Here is a 19076-nt window from a genome sequence, read left to right on the forward strand (position 1 = left end):
GGACCTCTCCACGAGGCTGATGCTCTCTCCCTGGGGATCTCTGGAGCACAGGTGTGAATGGCACAGGGTGCACTGTCTATCAGATGACCACACAACCAAGGGAAAGAGGAGAAAGAGGTGGTGAAGAAATTGAGAGAGGATTCCCCCCTGTAGCCCTCCTCCTCCTCACACCTCCTCCTTCCCCTTGTGTAGATGAGAGCATCCCTCCTCTGCTGCTTGTGAGCCAGGCTCAGGAGCTCTCTCATTGCTTGCAGCATTCAGGCAATGACATGTTGCCAGGCTGCTGCTTCTTCTGTCAGCTGCCTCCAGCCCTGGGATATGTGAGCAGCTGGAGAGATCAGCAGCCTCTTGTGTCCCACTCCACAAGCCCAGCCTGCTAGCAGTAAAGGTATGCTGGGGCTGCAGGTCACCTCCTAGGTCCTAATGCCTAGCGGTGCTCAAGACCAGCACTAGACACTTGCTGTTTGACTTCACTGGGAGGAAACTGCTGAGGAGTATTGGACATCAGGATTTTGGAAATCATGGGTTTTTGCAGCGGCAGGTGCACACTGATGTTCATCTGTGGGATGCAACTGGTAAGTGACACCCTGGCTATTTGCTTTCTGCACTGTGCCAAGTGGCATTTATTGGGCTGATTGGTGTTGAATTTTTCCTAAAACACTTTGCTTGTCATCGATCATAGCATGGAATGGAATGCTAGCTCTCTCATCCACTTCCACAGTCAGACAACACACAGTTAATCCTCCAGTCACTGCCAAGCTTCATTTGCCCGCTGTTAATAGAAGTGGAATTTGGAAGCAGAGAGGAGGATGCCACAAGCCCTTGAAAGCTGTCGCCCGGTGGCGCAGACTGAACTGGCAGCTCAAGGGTAACCTATAGCATGGCAGAGGTGTCTCCTGATTTGCATAGAGATGAATGACTGAGCCTTAGAAGAGAATGAATGGGACAGATGTGTATGGAGGAAGGACTAGGACATGTCCCGTCCTCTGCTTTCTGGGACCCGGCTATGGTGATTTTTTATAAGCCTTTGTTATAAGGACTTGGTGCAATGTTAAGTTTTAATGTATATTCAAAGCGACCATTTACTGTGGCTGGGATTTGTTGGACAATAAACGTCTTGCAAATACGAGTGACTTGCCTTAAGTTGTTAAAGAAAAAGTGAGGGCGTGTTCTGTGCTCTTCAGCAAGGCTTGACAAGGGGTGATCATGGCAATGTGGCCCATCCGGTGACCGGGGAAAAATGCTATAGCTCACTTAGTACAGCTATGCACTGTGTCTGATATGATGTTACTGTTCTTCATTGTAGCCGGCAGTAGGGTGAAAATGGCACCATGACCTTTTTGGACGCTCTCCGGCATTTCTGTTCCCCATCTCTTACATGTTTATCATGGCAGCCTTTGTTACATTGGCGTGATTAATTAATTTACAGTCCAAAAGCAACAGAGTTAACCTGAGTGGAATATCGCTGGGACGAGCGCCAACGTCCTTTTGTTCGCGCGGCGTTAAAAGCATTTTTTGTTATTGGCCAGAAGTAGTCAATACTTTACGTTTTCATTGAAAAACAACCTTCCAATGAATTATGATTCTGTGAAACAATGCGATGCTTAGAAAGGTATTTTCTCACCTGGATATCACATATATTGTAAAGTAGTGAAAAGGGCAGGGTGCCAAACATGTTTGCTTTCCTAGCATTTTGTTTGTGGGGGGATATAAAAAAAAATAAATATTTCTGATCAAATGATGACAGTAACAGTCATAAGTATATTAGAGAGATTATGATTAAGAATACGCAAAAAGTAGTTTCTACATTCCCAGAAGCGACCACTAGTTGGCAGCAAATCTATAATTTATCAGTGCAGGCAAATGTTGGCTCAAGTTTTAATTTCATCCTTATAATGGACAGTGGACTGTGAAGAAAGGAGGCTCCTTTAGCATTTTGGTTGAATAAGTACACAGAAAGGGTTAACCATATGATGTCTTTGGTGAGCTGGCCATTGGAATTAGTGCACATTGTAAATGCGTAAATTGAATGCAATTTGTTCTGCAACATTGTTATTTGCTAATGTGGCACCGTTACATTTCTGTGCAGCAATATCAGTGCGCTGTATGCCGTCTGTGGTTTTACGTTTCCATTCTGCGTGTTATACTAGAATGACTCCGAGACAGCACGCCTTGTAATGAGGTTATGTATACTCCTGATATTGAATCACATTTCAGAAATCAGCACCTTACTTATTGGGAAAATAGCCCAAACTCTTTTGGCCTCTCCAATTCATTCTTGACTTTATTACTATAACTTATTACTAACCGCTTTTCTATCTCAAAGCTTTCCCCTCTCTTTAATCTATCTAGATCTATTCTAAATGCTGCACAGAAAGTCCTCTTTGTCTCCTGCTCTGCCCCAATCACAGCACTGGCTGCCATGCACTTTATGAGTCTCATTTTGACCCACATAGCGTTCCATAGTACTGTGTCCCCCTAAGGTTTCCTCTGTCATTTCTCTCTACCACCCTTCTTATATTCTCACCTGGTTCACAACCTTAAAGAATGAGATAATAATAATAATCTGATCTATCTATCTATCTATCTATCTATCTATCTATCTATCTATCTATCTATCCCATATGTATCCATTTATCTATCTCATATCTATCCCATATCTATCTATCTATTTATCTATCTCATATCTATCCCCTATCTATCTACCCCATATCTATCTATCTATCCCATATCTATCTATCTATCTATCTATCTATCTATCTATCTATCCCATATCTATCTATCCATCTCATAGCTATCTATCCCATATGTATCTATTTATCTATCTATCACATATCTATATCTATCTATCCCATATCTATCTATCTATCTCATATCTATCCCCTATCTATCTACCCCATATCTATCTATCCCATATCTATCTATCTATCTATCTATCTATCCCATATCTATCTATCTATCTATCTATCCCATATCTATCTATCTATCTATCTATCCCATATCTATCTATCCCATATCTATCTATCCATCTCATAGCTATCAATCCCATATGTATCTATTTATCTATCTATCACATATCTATCTATCTATCTATCTATCTATCTATCTGTCCCATATCTATCTATCTATCTATCTATCTATCTCATATCTACCCCATATCTATCTATCCCATATCTATCTATCTATCTATCTATCTATCTATCTATCTATCCCATATCTATCTATCCATCTCATATCTATCTATCTATCACATATCTATCCCATATCTATCTATCTATCCCATATCTATCTATCTATCCCATATCTATCTATCTATCCCATATCTATCTATCCATCTCATATCTATCTATCCCATATCTATCTATACCATATCTATCTGTCTGTCTGTCTATATATTAACTATCTGCAGTTGAAACCAGAAGTTTACATACACTATATAAAAAGACACATATGCATATTTTTCTCAATATCTGACATGAAATAAGAATAAACCTTTCTCATTTCAGGTCAATTAGGATTGCCTTAATTATTAATATTTGCCAAATGCCAGAATAATGAGGGAGAGAGAATGTTTTAAGGCATTGCTATTACTTACTGCAAAGTCAAAAGTTTACATACACTAAGATTGCTATCACCTTAAACAATTCTGGACTGCCCATATCATGATTTTATGTGTTTGGAAGCTTCTGATAGGTTTTTGGCAACATCTGAGTTTTATTAGAGACACACCTGTGGATGTATTTTAATGCACACCTGAAACACACTGCTTCTTTCTGCAGCATCATAGGAAAGTCTAAAGAAATCAGCCAAGATATCAGGAAGAGAATTGTGAACTTGCACAAGTCTGACTCATCCTTGGATACAAATTCAAGATACCTGAAGGTGCCTTGTACATCTGTACAAAAAATTATACGCAAGTACAAACAAGATGGGAATGTCCAGCCATCATACTGCTTAGGAAGGAGACGGGTTCGGTGTCCCAGAGATGAACGTGCTTTGGTCCGACATGTGCATATCAACCCAAGGACAAAAACAAAAGACTTTGTGAAGATGATGGTGGAAGCTGCTAAAATTGTGTCAATATCCACAGTGAAACAAGTACTGTATCAACATGGCAGAAAGGCCACTCTGTCAGGAAGAAGTCGTTACTCCAAAAGAAACATAAAAAAGCCAGATTGATGATTGCAAACGCACACAGGATCAAATACCTTAATTTTTGGAGACATGTCATGTGGTCTGATGAAACTGAAGCTAAACTTTTTGGGCATAATGACCATCATTATGTTTTGGAGGGAAAATAGGAGAAGCTTGGAAGCCTAAGAACACCATCTCAACTGTGTAACATGGGGGTGGCAGTATGATGTTGTGGGGTTGTTTTGCTGCACATGGGACTGGTGCACTTTACAAATTAGATGGAAAAGAAGATCACGTGGCAATACTGAAACAACATCTCAAGACATCAGCCAGGAAGTTAAAGCTTGGGCGGAAATGGGTCTTCTAAATAGACAATGACCTGAAGCATACTGCCAAAATGGTAACAAAGTGTTTTAACGATAACAAATTCAATGTTTTGGAGTGGCCATCACAAAGCCCTGATCTCAATCCTATGGAAAATTTATGGGCAAAGCTGAAATGGCAGGTGCGAGCAAGGCGACCTACAAACCTGGATCAGTTACACCAGTTTTATAAGGAGGAATGGGCCCAAATTCCGACCAACTATTGTGAAAAGCTTGTGGAAGGATATCACAAATATTTGACCAAAGTCATTTATTTAGTTTAAGGGCAATGGTACCAAATACTAAAAGATTTTCTCTCATTACTCTGGCATTTGGCAAATATTAATAATTATGGTAATTCTAATTGACCTAAAACAGGAAAGGTTAATTCTGATTTCATGTCAAATATTGAGAAAAACATACATATGTGTCTCTTTATTTAGTTTATATAAACTTCTGCTATCTATCTATCTATCTATCTATCTATCTATCTATCTATCTATCTATCTATCCCATATCTAGCTATCCCATATGTATCTATCTATCCATTATTAGAAGGTATAAGGCTATGTGCACACGTACCGGAACTCTCGCGGAAATTACAGCGAGAATTCCGGAATTCCAGTCCGCGGGAAAATCGCATTTTAAATTCCCGCGATTTTCCCACGGAAAAACTAGCATTTTGCAAGCGTAATTAGCTTGCAAAATGCTAGCGTTCTCCAAGCGATCTGTAGCATCGCTGGGAGAACTGATTGACAGATTGGTCACACTCGTCAAACATAGTGTTTGACGAGTGTGACCAACTTTTTACTACTGAGGCCGCCTATGCAGCATCAGTAGTAAAAGATAAAATGTAAAAAAAAATAGTGCTATTCTTACCCTCCGACGTCCCGCGCATCCGTTCCCAGTAATCCTTTGCGAAAATGCCCGCGATGACGTCAGTTCTCGCGTGATCGTGACGTCTCGCGGTAATTCGCGATGACGTCGCGCGAATGACCGCGAGACTTCGCGATCCCGCGAGAACGGACGCCATCGCGGGCATTTTCGCAAAGGATTACTGGGACCGGGAGCGTGAAGAGAGGCGGGAAGGCTGCGCGGGACGTCGGAGGGTGAGAATAACAATATTTTTTATTTTTAAATTCTATTTTTTACAGGGGTATGGTACCCAAAGCCCGGAGGACAGTCTCCTCTCCTCCGGACCGTGGGTACCATCCGCCATTGTTCTGCTTACTTTCCGCATGGTGTGCACAGCCACATGCGGAAAGTAAGCGGAACAATGCATTCCTATGGGTGCGGGATCGCCGCGATTCCGCAAATTAATGAGCATGCTGCGGTTTTTACCGCAAAGCGATTCCGCCGCGGTAAAAACCGCAGCATTAGCACAGCATTGCGGAATCCCATAGGAATGCATGGGATGCTTATTTTTCGCGTTTTCGCGGCAAAATCGCGCGGTTAAAACAGCCGCGGAAACGCGAAAAAAACGCCACGTGTGAACTCAGCCTAAGGGAAGTATATAGGCTTCCAAAAACATATGGGATCCCAGATACGGCTATGCTGTTGCACATCACCCCACTCTAAATTAAACATATATAATCAATATCCTCCAGAGACCTCTGTTGGGTAATGAGCACAGAAACGGCCGCCAATATCCCAATGTGGGGAACAAGCTCTAGGCACAATGAAGCACATCAGAATATGGGTTAATGATAGCAGGTTTTCCTGGCACATTCCCCAATTTAATAAGCAGACAGTTCCTACCTCACTTTGGCATCCTAATCTTGATCGAAAGTATCGTATAAAAATTTTAGGCTCAAATGAACTATAATCAATAATCCTGAGGAATTTATATACTCAGTAAGGGAATGTGCTCACAGCATCTTTTCCTGGCCGATTCTGTCTGAAATCTACCTGAAACAGTGCTAATAAATGCAAAAAGAATGAATATATATACTGCAATGTCATAAAGACTTGCTGTGTATATTTTCAGAATCTCTGAGCCTTTATTAATGGCTTCAGGTTTTGAAAGCCAGAAGTGACCTGATCTTTCTTCAGGCGGATTTCTGCGTTTAGGGTTCATGATGAGCCTTTACTCCGTGGACGTCTTCCCACTGTATGACTTATCCAGGTGATGCCGAGTTGTGCTCTATCGTGACTGTGTGTGTCACATAGGGAGGACGGATGACGTCAGCTCCTCCTACAGACTCGTTAATGTTCCTGTAATTCCTCCTTTATACTGTTTGCTTGTCTAATATAGATATATGCAGTTTTAAGTAAGAGTTTTCTGTATGCTATTTTAAAAATCTATATATATATAAAAGTGAATGTATGTATGTATGTGTGTATCACCAACCAATCACGAAGCATCTTTCATTTCACCAGAGCTGTTCAAAGGAAGCTGAGCTGTGATTGGTTGCTATGAGCAACAGTTTTCCTTGCAACCAATCACTAAGCATCTCTCATTTCACCAGAGCTGGTTAAAAGAAGCTGAGCTGTGATTGGTTGCTATGAGCAAGTTTTCCCAGTTGACAACACCTCAGCAGACACTGACATGGTGGGAGAAATCTAGCATCCCCGGGAACATAAGCTCCAGCCATCGTCTGTCCCCCAGAAAGGAGCAGTGAGTACATGACAGAAATGAATAACCCCCTCCCGTGCTTATATACCCATCACACATCCTCCATCTCATAGTCACATCTTCCCTCTTAAAGGGATCATTAGTATGGAAGTCAGAGCAAATCCATCCAGCACTTTGGTTTTGACCCAGGCCTCTCTTAAAGGGATCCCCGGTATGGAAGTTAGGACTGTTCCACTCAGCTCTGTGGTTCTGACCCCAGGGTCTCTTAAAGGGATCATTGGTATGGAAGTTAGGGCAAATCCACTCTGTACTTTGGTACTGACCCCAGGCCTTTCTTAAAGGGATCTCCGGTATGGAAGTCAGGGCAAATCCATCCAGTGCTTTGGTTCCGATCCCAGGCCTCTCTTAAAGGGATCACCGGTATGGAAGTCGGGGCAATTGCCTTTAAATGCTCTGGTACTGACCCCAGGATCTCTTAAAGGGATCTCCTGTAAGGAAGTTAGGGGAAATCACTCAGTGCTCTGATTCTGATCCCAGGGTTCTATTAAAGGGATCATTGGTATGCAAGTCAGGGTAAATCCACTCAGCTCTCTGGTTCTGACCCCAGGCTCTCTTAAAGGGATCTCCTGTATGGAAGTTAGGGCAAATACCTCAGCACTCTGATTCTGACCCCAGAGTTATCTTAAAGGGATCATTGGTATGCAAGTCAGGGCAAATCCACTCAGTGCTCTGGTTCTGACCCCAGGCTCCTCTTAAAGGGTTCCCTGGTATGGAAGTGAGGGCAAATCCACTCTGCATTTTGGTACTGACCCCAGGCCTCTTTTAAAGGGATCTCCGGTATGGAAGTTAGGGTAAATCCCTCAGCGCTCTGATTCTCATCCCAGGCTTCTATTAAAGGGATCATTGGTATGGAAGTCAGTGCAAATCCACTCAGTGCTCTGGTTCTGATGCCAGGCCTCTCTTTATGGAATCCCCGATATGGAAGTTAGGACCGTTCCACAGCGCTCTGGTTCTGACCCCAGGCTGATGGGATGATGTGGGATATTAGGGGTAGTAGTCCAGTGGCTACGGCTGACGGGATGATGTGGGATATTAGGGGGAGTAGTCTGGTGGCTCTGGGTGACGGGACGATGTGGGATATTAGTAGTAGTCCGGTAGCTCTCGCTGACGGGATGATGTGGGATATTATAGTGAATGTGGCTATGCAGAGTGGGCGGGGCTCTACACTCATCTTTATATGTGTATATATATATATATATATATTCATTATAATTTGTTATAACTAACCGTAGTTAGTTACTATGCCCAGGCAGCGCTGGGCTCTTCAGCTAGTAATTAATAAAATGTGATTTTAGCTATTCTTGTTGATTTTGTTATGTTCTTACCCACAATCAATTTAGAATTCCCTATAACCAGAACCTTTCTCTCCCATCTCTAATACTTTTTCCATGCTGCCCCAGTTCTCTGGAATATGCTACCCTGGACAAGTGAGCATCATTAATCCTCAGATCCTCGTAGATTTATTAAAAGGCATTCCACATTTTTTGCACCATTAAAGCACTTGCTATCTCTATAAGCTGGCCAGGTGACTGAATAAACATCTTTATGTACAGTATCCTATTCTAGATAAAAGATGGCTGGGCCATAAAATAAGCCCTGTATCACCAAACTCCTCCTTGCCAGCTATATATTTTAAACAGATAGATCTGTGTTTTCATCACCCTGAACTGATATTTCATTCTCAAAATGCTCAAATCGCAGGTAAAATCTGACTTTCCCATTACTGAGATAGGACATGACAGTTCATGCTCATAAAGATCTATGAAAAACTGCCTATATTGTCTTCAAACAACTTGCTGTAGAATATAAGTGTTTATCTCTAGCTCCCCCCTCACCTCTCCATGGAATTTTAAAAGCACCAACTATCATCTCCTAATTCTGTAATGAGTAAATCTGTCTTCACTGATTCCTGGAATTTACCCAAGAATTGAGAATTGCAACAAATGTGCCACTTTAAATATACCCTTAAAGAGAATCTTTCATCAGGTTTTTACTATGTAATCCAAGAACAGCATAATGTAGCAACAGAGGCACAGATTTTAGTGATGTGTCTCTTATTAGGCTGTGTGCTATTGTTTCCATACAATGAAGGTTTTATTACTGCTGGGACTAGAGCGCACATGAGCCCTGGTCCAACCCCTCAGCCTCCTCTGATAAGCAGCTCACTGGCAATAGACTATGTACATACAGATGAGAAACTGGGTCTGAGCAGAAAAAGTAAATTAATGTGCATGCAAAATGTAATTGCATATGAACACATGACCTTTACACAGAGAAAACCAAAAGCAAAACACAAAACAAATATCCTGGAATAAAAAAGTAAAAAAATATATTGCAAAAATTGCATGAAGGTAGTAATAATAGTAATAATAAGGGTATTTAGTTAACATAATTTTGATCAAAATAATGTAGAAGCCATCCCGCCACGTCACGGCAACCCTTGTGGGACAGTCCTAACTCTTGTATTTAAAACCTTTCCACTTGTCAAGTGACGTAAATGTCTGTTCTATACTATTACTGGTGGTTCAGTCCCTCTGTCCTTGTTCACATTTACGTCACTTGACAAGTGGAAAGGTTTTAAATACAAGAGTTAGGACTGTCCCACAAGGGTTGCCGTGACGTGGCGGGATGGCTTCTACATTATTTTGATCAAAATTATGTTAACTAAATACCCTTATTATTACTATTATTACTACCTTCATGCAATTTTTCCAATATATTTTTTTACTTTTTTATTCCAGGATATTTGTTTTGTGTTTTGCTTTTGGTTTTCTCTGTGTAAAGGTCATGTGTTCATATGCAATTACATTTTGCATGCACATTAATTTACTTTTTCTGCTCAGACCCAGTTTCTCATTTGTTTCATTGTGCATTCTGTGCATATAAGGGTGTGACCGCCCTGTTTCTGAGTTGGAAAATCCATCCTGTCTGGCCTATACTATTACTGGTGGTTCAGTCCCTCTGTCCTTGTTCACATTTACGTCACTTGACAAGTGGAAAGGTTTTAAATACAAGAGTTAGGACTGTCCCACAAGGGTTGCCGTGACGTGGCGGGATGGCTTCTACATTATTTTGATCAAAATTATGTTAACTAAATACCCTTATTATTACTATTGTTACTACCTTCATGCAATTTTTGCAATATATTTTTTTACTTTTTTATTCCAGGATATTTGTTTTGTGTTTTGCTTTTGGTTTTCTCTATGTACATACAGAGCCTGGTATGAGCGGGTTAGCTTTCTGAGCTCCACTGCATCAAAAAGCACCGATTGTGTCACATCTGTTGCATCCAGTAAACTAAGTGAAACATTGTTGGATTCAGGGTCTCTTTTCCTATATTATGCTGCTCTCAGTAGTAGCAAAAACCTAATGACAGATTCCAGATAATATTCCTTTTCTTCAGCTTCTATGCATCAAATACCGGCTTTATAATGTTTATCTGCTATTGTAAAAAATTTCTGCCCAATCTCAATGAGAAAATTCAGTTTTACGTTTCTTTGTTTTATCTCCTCAATTCTTCTTTAGTGAAGTACTTCTGGCCAGTCTACAATCTAAAACACTTTGGCTGTCATTGATCTTTGCAGAATGTAATTGTAGCGAACAAGGAAAGATCTTTACTATCAAACTCGTCCATGTCCGCAGTCAGACAACAAACAGTTAATCCCTTAGACACGTAATTGGCTTTTTGGACTTCCTTAAATAATTGAATTTTTACTTGTCCTTGTTGCACACAGATAAGTGAGCTGCATGCCGTTCTCTTCTGGACGCTCTTTGGACATTATAGTATATGTGTTGTGATGTATAGAAATGATCACAGGTCATTGATTGATCTGCGGGTTATCCTGCAGAATCACAAAGCTTAGATGGATTCATTTTGCTCAATACTGCAACTTTTGGAAAATGACATTGTTATTATGCTGTAACAAGCGACTGTTGTATGATACTGCAGATGTTTTCATAGTGTGCCACCTGTCTATGGATGAATGCTCGCAGGTGTCTGCTAGATCACCGTGCACCATAGTTATTGAGATATTATAAAGACTTGGAATAGAAATTACCATTTCATATCTTGATAGAAGATGATAAAATAATGCCTGAAATATGATATTTAGATCATAATGATTATACAACGAAAAATACATTTTTGCGCTGCATGTAAAATATAGGCCATGTTCATGCATTCAGGGATCTGTTAGGATTTATGATGAGACAGAATTTGCTGACTTTGGGTATTTTAGGCATGCCGTAGGAAAAAAATACTTGAAATAATAAGTAATCTGGAGATTCCATAGTGTATTCAATATTGCTGCTGGTAGAGCTACTTAGTATGTGGATTTTAAGATCTGCGGCATATCAGTGTCAGATTTGAGCCCTTTCATTGTAGAAGGATGAAAACTGCAATGAATTCAATATAAATCATGCAAACTTTTCTACAGGATTGCTTGGGATTTCCACACTGGGTGCATAAAGTATACCCTTGTTTTTCAGCAGCTCAAGAGACTATGCCTGTCAAGTGTTAGGCCATGTGTACACGATGCAGATATCCAGCGGATCCGCAGCGGATTTTACCGCGCAGAAACGCTGCATATCCGCATTGTGATGTACAGTAGCATGTTAGTCAATAGAAAAAAAAACGCAGTGCAAACGCTGCGGAATTTTCTGCACGATTTTCCTGCGGTACAAAATCCGCAGCATGTTGCTTCTTTTGTGCGCTTTTCCACCTGCTCCATTCTCCAAATCCGCAGGGGGAAATCCGCAGGGGAAAACCACAAGAAAACCGCAAGAAAAAAGGAAGAAACCAGCAGGAAAAATGCAGGTCATTTGACCTGCGGATTTCTTCAATTCTGCGAGGAAAAATCCACAGAGCTAAAAAGTACGTCTGCACTTAGCCTTAAAATAATCTCTAACTTTGTACCTATGTGAAGATTCTACACTTGGGTGCCTCTTAAAGGGAACAACTGAGGCAGACACTAAGTTCCTGCTTTTTCAGGAAGAAATTACAGTAGTTTCTATATTATCAGAGGCAGGATTACAATTAATGATAAGACCCCTATAGACAGCTGAAAACACAAAGATTCACCATTCACAAAAAAGTAATGTTACAGCTGACCCTGCTCCCCATACCTTCACAATGACCTTTGCACACACTCAAATGCATCAGTGCAAAAGATAGTTTTAGAGTCTGTTCATTGGGGCTAAGTACATGTATTGTTTCCTGACACAACAGGTAGTTAACATCCAAAAACCATAACCAGGTTCCCCGCATCATGTTCCCACATGCTTTATGCATCCATTAGCCCTCTGTGTCTGTACTGTTACACACTTAACATTATGGCTGGTCCATACAATCAGGGCAATTGTTACCACCCACCTTTCGTGTCTACCTCTTTCCTCATAGACTGTAAGCTTGCGAGCAGGGCCCTCGTTCCTATTGGTATTTGTTATAATCTATGTGATTATTGTTATGCTGTAATGTCTATTGTCTGTACAAATCCCCTCTGAAATGTAAAAAGTGTTGCGCAATATGTCGGCGCTATAGAAATAAAATGTGTTATTATTATATTATTAAAAAAGCATCAGTAGTTAGTGTGAAAATTACTTTTCTCCTGAAAATGTGGGTGGTACATCCGCAGTAGCATATTGGGAAATATAACCACTACTTAAGTATTTATTTAATAAACAGACTATAATATTGGCAATTTTGGCAACTTTGGATCCTTTACTGTGATGATACGGGGTCGGTGGGTGCTCCAGGCCCACTAGCCGAAACCGCATGGACCAGGGATCGTCCCGTCAAATGCCCACTGTCCCTTTAACGTAAAACTACTCAGACAACACTGTGTGAGGGTAAAACAGAGTGGCAATGCTTTATTGAACCACAAAATAAGCAGATAACACGTAGAATGGTCCCAACAAAATACCCAAAGATGGTGCACATTACAGAGTCTCACCCTTTTGCTGACATGCCAGGATAATGACAGCTGTTACTTCAGAGCTCCCTGAGTTGACTACCCCATCGGTGGCATGCACACAGAGAGGACGTAACAACAAGCATAGAAAGATGACAGTCCATTCAGGTACAAGTCCAGTTAACCCCAGGGTCACAACTTGGCTTCTCTGAACATCTCTATGGAGCCAGGCGACTGGTGCATCCCATTTCTGGCTTTCTCCAAATGTATCCATGGTTCAGCAATGGTCAATGAAGCAGATCTGTATTCTTCCAACTGGGGCCGAGGTCCTCTAGGTTGTTTCCTGTAGAATGATATATCTGTGACCCTCATGATGGAGCCATGATGAATTGGCAGCAGTCCTGTAGGGTCCCCTGGATGTTTGGATGTCTTGGCAGAATCTCTGGCTATCTCTCTCTGTGTCTCAGTCTCACTGACTACAAGCAGACCCTACTATCTATAGGTCACAACTTTTCATTTAGGCATTCTACCACAGGCTTAGGGAAAGGTGGTAGGGGCCATACCTCACTGTTGGAATGTTCAAACAACATGCATACATTGTCCTTCTTATTGCAGAGCACTAATGGTTCATCAACATATTAACAAACACTCAAACATTGTTCCTTTGTTTCCCAAAGATAGTAGAACCATACTAGGAGTCCAATACAAGGGCAGATGCAATAGCTAATCAGCAGCCATTGAACATTAACCCCTTTCTGACATCGTGCTGATATATATAGCTGACATGTGCGTGCAACAGCCGCATGTGGAATCGCAATCCACCCATGTCTGTTAACTAGTTAAATGCAGCTGTCAATCTCTGACAGCAACATTTAGCTCACGCTTACCAGATGCGCATCAGAAATCCCATCCATCGGTAATCCCGATGGGTCGGCATGACTACCATAGGTCTCCAGCAGACCTCTATGGTTGTCTCTGCCAGATTGCTATGAGCACTGCCTGGTTGTTGGTGCTCATCGCAAGTGAGCATTTCTGCTACGTACAGGCAATCTGATCATCGCCTGTGTGTATCAGAGGCGATCGAAGTAGTGCAGCTTCTAGTCTCCCATGAAGACTATTGAAGCTTGCAAAAAGAAATAAAAAATGTTTTTAAAAATATTAAAAAATAAAAAAAATAAAAGTTCAAATCACCCCCCTTTCGTCCCATTCAAAGTAAAACAATAAAAAAATCAAATATACAAATATTTGGAATCGCCGCATTCAGAATCGCCCGATCTATCAATAAAAATAGAATTAACCTGATTGGTAAATGGCATAACAAGGAGAAAAGTCAAAACTTCATTACTTTTTTTGGTCGCTGCAATACTGCATTAAAATGCAATAATGAGCAATCAAAAGATCATATCAGCACCAAAATGGTATCCTTAAAAACATCAGCTCAGCACGCAAAAAAAAGCCCACTTAATCTCAAGCAATTTTTTTTTAATAAACCTTGGAATGTTTTTTCCCCACTTAAATAAAAAAGAATCTAGACATATTTGGTGTCTATGAACTCGTAATTACCTGGAGAATCATAATGGCAAGTTAGTTTTAGCATTCAGTGAACATGGTAAAAAAAACAACAACTGTGGAATTGCACTTTTTTTACAATTTCACCGCACTTGGGATTTTTTTCCCATTTTCCAGTACACGATATGTTAAAAATACAACTCATCCCGCAAAAAACAATCCCTCACATGGCCATTTAGACAGAAAAATAAAAAAGTTATGGCTCTGATAAAAAATGAAAACGGAAATAGAAAAATAACACTGGTTGTTAAGGGGTTAAATCAATGACAATAAGGGTCAACAGTCATTGTCAAAAGAACTCTAACTCATGTCTCTGTGCCTACTGAAATAATAGTCGTCTCCTTAACCCCTTCCTGACATCCGACGTACTATCCCGTCCATGGGACCCGGGCCCCTATGCCCATGGACGGGATAGTACGTCTACCACAATCAGCGGCGCCCACGTGGTGAGCGCCGCTGATTGTGGCCGGGTGTCAGCTGATTATCACAGCTGACACCCGACACAATGCGTCAGGGGCTGTCACAGACCGCCCCCGACACGTTAACCCCTTGCACACCGCGATCAAACACGATCGCGGTGTACCGGGAGTTAAAGGGAAGCATCGGCAGGGAGGGGGCTCCCTCCGTGCTTCCCTGAGCCCCCCACGGCAGCGCAATGTGCAGCGCTGCTGCGGGGGACTCCTTTCCTGCAGGCCCCCGAATCCAAGATGGCGACGGGGGCCTTCAGGGGCCTGCAGGAAGCTGAATTCCTCAGTGCCTGCAAAGCGCAGGCAAGAGGAAGTCTTCTTCAATGCTTGTGACAGATTGCTGATCTGTCACAGTGATCTGTGATGTGACAGATCAGCGATCTGTCACAGGACAGTGATGTCCCACCTGGGACTATGTAATAAAGTAAAAAAAAAAATTAAAAAAAAGTGTAAAAATAATTTTAAAAAAATCGCCAAATAAATTAGTAAAAAAAAAAAAAATATTCCCCAATAAATTCATTTTTTGAAAATAAAAAAACCCAAAACAATAAAAGTACACATATTAGGTATCGCCGCGTCCGTAACAACCCTCCCTATAAAACTGTCCCATTAGTTAACCCCTTTAGCGAACCCCTTAAAAAATAAAAATAAAAAACGAAGCAAAAAATAATGATTTATTATCATACCGCCAAACAAAAAGTGTAATAACGCGCGATCAAAAAGACGCATATAAATATCCATGGTACCGCTGAAAACGTGATCTTGTCCCGCAAAAAACGAGCCACTACACAGCATCATCAGCGAAAAAATAAAAAAGTTATAGCTCGCAGAATAAAGCGATGCAAAAATAATTATTTTTTATATAAAATAGTTTTCATTGCATAAAACCGACAAAACATAAAAAACGACCTAAATGAGGTATCGCTGTAACCATACTGACCCGAAGAATAAAACCACTTTATAAATTTTACTGCACGCGGAACGGTGTAAACGCTCTCCCCAAAAGAAATTCATGAAACGCTGGTTTTTGTTCATTCTGCGTCCAAAAATCGGAATAAAAAGCGATCAAAAATTGTCACATGCCCGAAAATGGTACCAATAAAAACGTCATCTCGTCCCGCAAAAAATAAGACCTCACATGACTCGGTGGGTCAAAATACGGAAAAATTATAGCTCTCAATATGTGGTGATGCAAAAACTTTTTTTACAATAAAAAGCGTCTTTCAGCGTGCGACAGCTGCCAAAAATAAAAACTGCCATAAATAGTAAATTAAACCCCCCCGTTATCACCCCCTTAGTTAGGGAAAAATAATAAAATTAAAAAAATGTATTTATTTCCATTTTTCCATTAGGGTTAGGGCTAGGGTTAGGGTTAGGGTTAGGGCTAGGGTTAGGGCTTGGGTTAGGGCTAGGGTTAGGGCTGAGATTAGGGTTAGGGGTGTGTTGGGGTTCGGGTTGGAGTTAGAATTGGGGGTTTCCACTGTTTGGGCACATCAGGGGCTCTCCAAAAGCAACATTGCGTCTGATCTCAATTCCAGCCAATTCTGAGTTGAAAAAGTCATATGGTGCTCCTTCCCTTCCAAGCTCTGCCATGCGCCCAAACAGTGTTTTACCCCCACATGTAGGGTATCAGCCTACTCAGGACAAATTGCAAAACAATTTTTGGGGTCCAATTTCTCCTGTTACCTTTAGGAAAATAAAAAATTGGGGGCAAAAATATCATTTTTGTGGAAAAAAATGATTTTTTTATTTTCACGTCCGAGCGTTATAAACTTCTGTGAAGAACTTGGGGGTTCAAAGTGCTCACCACACATCTAGATAAGTTACGTTGGGGGGTCTAGTGTCCAAAATGGGGTCATTTGTGTGGAGTTTCAATAGTTTAGGTACATCAGGGGCTCTCCAAACGCACATGACACCTGCAGACCATTCCATCAATGTCTGCATTCCAAAACGTCACTACTTCCCTTTCGAGCCCTGACGTGTGTCCATACAGTAGTTTTCTCCCACATATGGGGTGTCAGCTTACTCAGGACAAATTGGATAACAACTTTTGGGGTTCAATTTCTCCTGTTACCCTTGGGAAAATAAAAAAATTGGGGACTAATTGATCATGTTTGTGGAAAAAATACGATTTATTTATTTTCATGCCCTGGCATTATAAACTTCTGTGAAGCCCTTGGGGGTTCAAAGTGCTCACCTCACATCTAGATAAGTTCCTTAGGGGGTCTAGTTTTCAAAATGGGGTGATTTGTGGTGGGTTTCCACTGTTTAGGTACATTAGGGGCTCTCCAAAGGCAACATGACACCCGCAGACCATTCCATCAATGTCTGCATTCCAAAACGTCACTACTTCCCTTCTGAGCCCCGACGTGTGCCCATACAGTAGTTTTCTCCCACATATGGGGTATCAGCATACTCAGGACAAATTGGACAACAACTTTTGGGGTCCAATTTCTCCTGTTACCCTTGGGAAAATAAAAAAAATGGTGACTAAAAGTTCATGTTTGTTTAAAAAAAATACGAATTTTTTATTTTCACGCCCGGGCGTTATAAACTTCTGTGAAGCACTGGGGGGTTCAAAGTTCTCACCACACATCTAGATAAGTTCCTTAGGGGGTCTAGTTTCCAAAATGGTGTCATTTGTGGGGGGTTTCCACTGTTTTGGTACATCAGGGGTTTTCCAATTGCGACATGATGTCCGATCTCAATTCCAGCCAAAAGCATCAAATGGCGCTGCTTCCCTTCCGAGCTCTGCCATGCGCCCAAATAGTGGTTTACCCCCACATGTGGGGTATCAGCATACTCAGGACAAATTGCACAATAACTTTTAGGGTCCTGTTACCCTTGGGAAAATAAAAATTGAGGTTAAAAGATCATTTTTGTGGAAAAAATATGATTTTTAATTGTACCGCTGTACGTTATAAACTTCTGTAAAGCCCTTGTGGGTTCAAAGTTCTCACCACATATCTAGATAAGTTCCTTGGGGGGGTCTAGTTTTCAAAATGGGGTCACTTGTAGGGGGTTTCCACTGTTTAGGTACATCAGGGACTCTCCAAACGTGACATGGCGTCCAATCTGAATTCCAGCCAATTTTGCATTGAAAAAGTCAAACGGCACTCCTTTCATTCTGAGCTCTGCCATGCACCGAAACAGTCGTTCCCCCCCACATATCAGGTATCAGCGTACTCAGGACAAATTGCACAATAACTTTTGCAGTCCAATTTCTCCTGTTATCCTTGGTAAAATAAAAAAAATTGAACCTGAAGTATTTTTTTGTGAAAAAAAGTTAGATGTTCATTTTTTAAAAAATATTCAAAAAAATTCCTGTGACGCACCTAAAGGGTTAATAAACTTCTTGAATGTGGTTTTGAGCACGTTAAGGGGTGCAGTTTTTAGAATGGTGTCACTTTTGGGTATTTTCTATCATATAGACCCCTCAAAGTGGCTTCAAATGTGATGTGGTCCTAAAAATAAAATGGTGTTGTAAAAATGAGAAATCGCTGGTCAACTTTTAACCCTTATAACTTCCTAACAAAAAAAAAATTTTGGTTCCAAAATTGTGCTGATGTAAAGTAAACATGTGGGAAATGTTAGTTATCAAGTTTTTTGTGTGCCGTATCTCTGTGATTTAAGGGCATAAAAATTCAAAGTTGGAAAATTGCAAAATTTTCAAAATTTTTTGCCAAATTTCCATTTTTTTCACAAATAAACGCAAGTTATTTGAATGAAATTTTACCACTAACATGAAGTACAATATGTCACGAGAAAACAATGTCAGAATCACTGGGATCCATGGAAGCGTTCCAGAGTTATGACCTCATAAAGGTACAGTGGTCAGAATTGTAAAAATTGGCCCGGTAATGAACGTGCAAACCACCCTTGGGGGTGAAGGGATTAATTAAGATACAATGTTGTGTCTTCACATTGCTCCACCATCTTAATTAGCCAGACGTAGTGTTGAGCGATACCATCCGATATAGAGAAATGTCGGATCGGATTG

General features: G+C 40.9%; 1 protein-coding gene across 1 annotated transcript in view; it reads left to right on the forward strand.

Moving 5' to 3' along the window:
• Nucleotides 1-221: 221 nt before the first annotated feature.
• Nucleotides 222-19076, forward strand: part of NKAIN2 (sodium/potassium transporting ATPase interacting 2) — a 1580095-nt gene continuing 1561240 nt past the window's right edge. Inside the window, exon 1 of the mRNA XM_073575747.1 lies at nt 222-575. Within this exon, the coding sequence (XP_073431848.1) occupies nt 522-575 (54 nt within the window). The 5' untranslated portion in view covers nt 222-521. The remainder of the gene's footprint in view (nt 576-19076) is intronic.

The sequence above is a fragment of the Dendrobates tinctorius genome, unplaced genomic scaffold (assembly GCF_039654945.1).
Source record: "Dendrobates tinctorius isolate UK_male_01 unplaced genomic scaffold, ASM3965494v1 ptg000046l, whole genome shotgun sequence".
In the NCBI taxonomy this organism is placed as follows: Eukaryota; Metazoa; Chordata; class Amphibia; order Anura; family Dendrobatidae; genus Dendrobates; species Dendrobates tinctorius.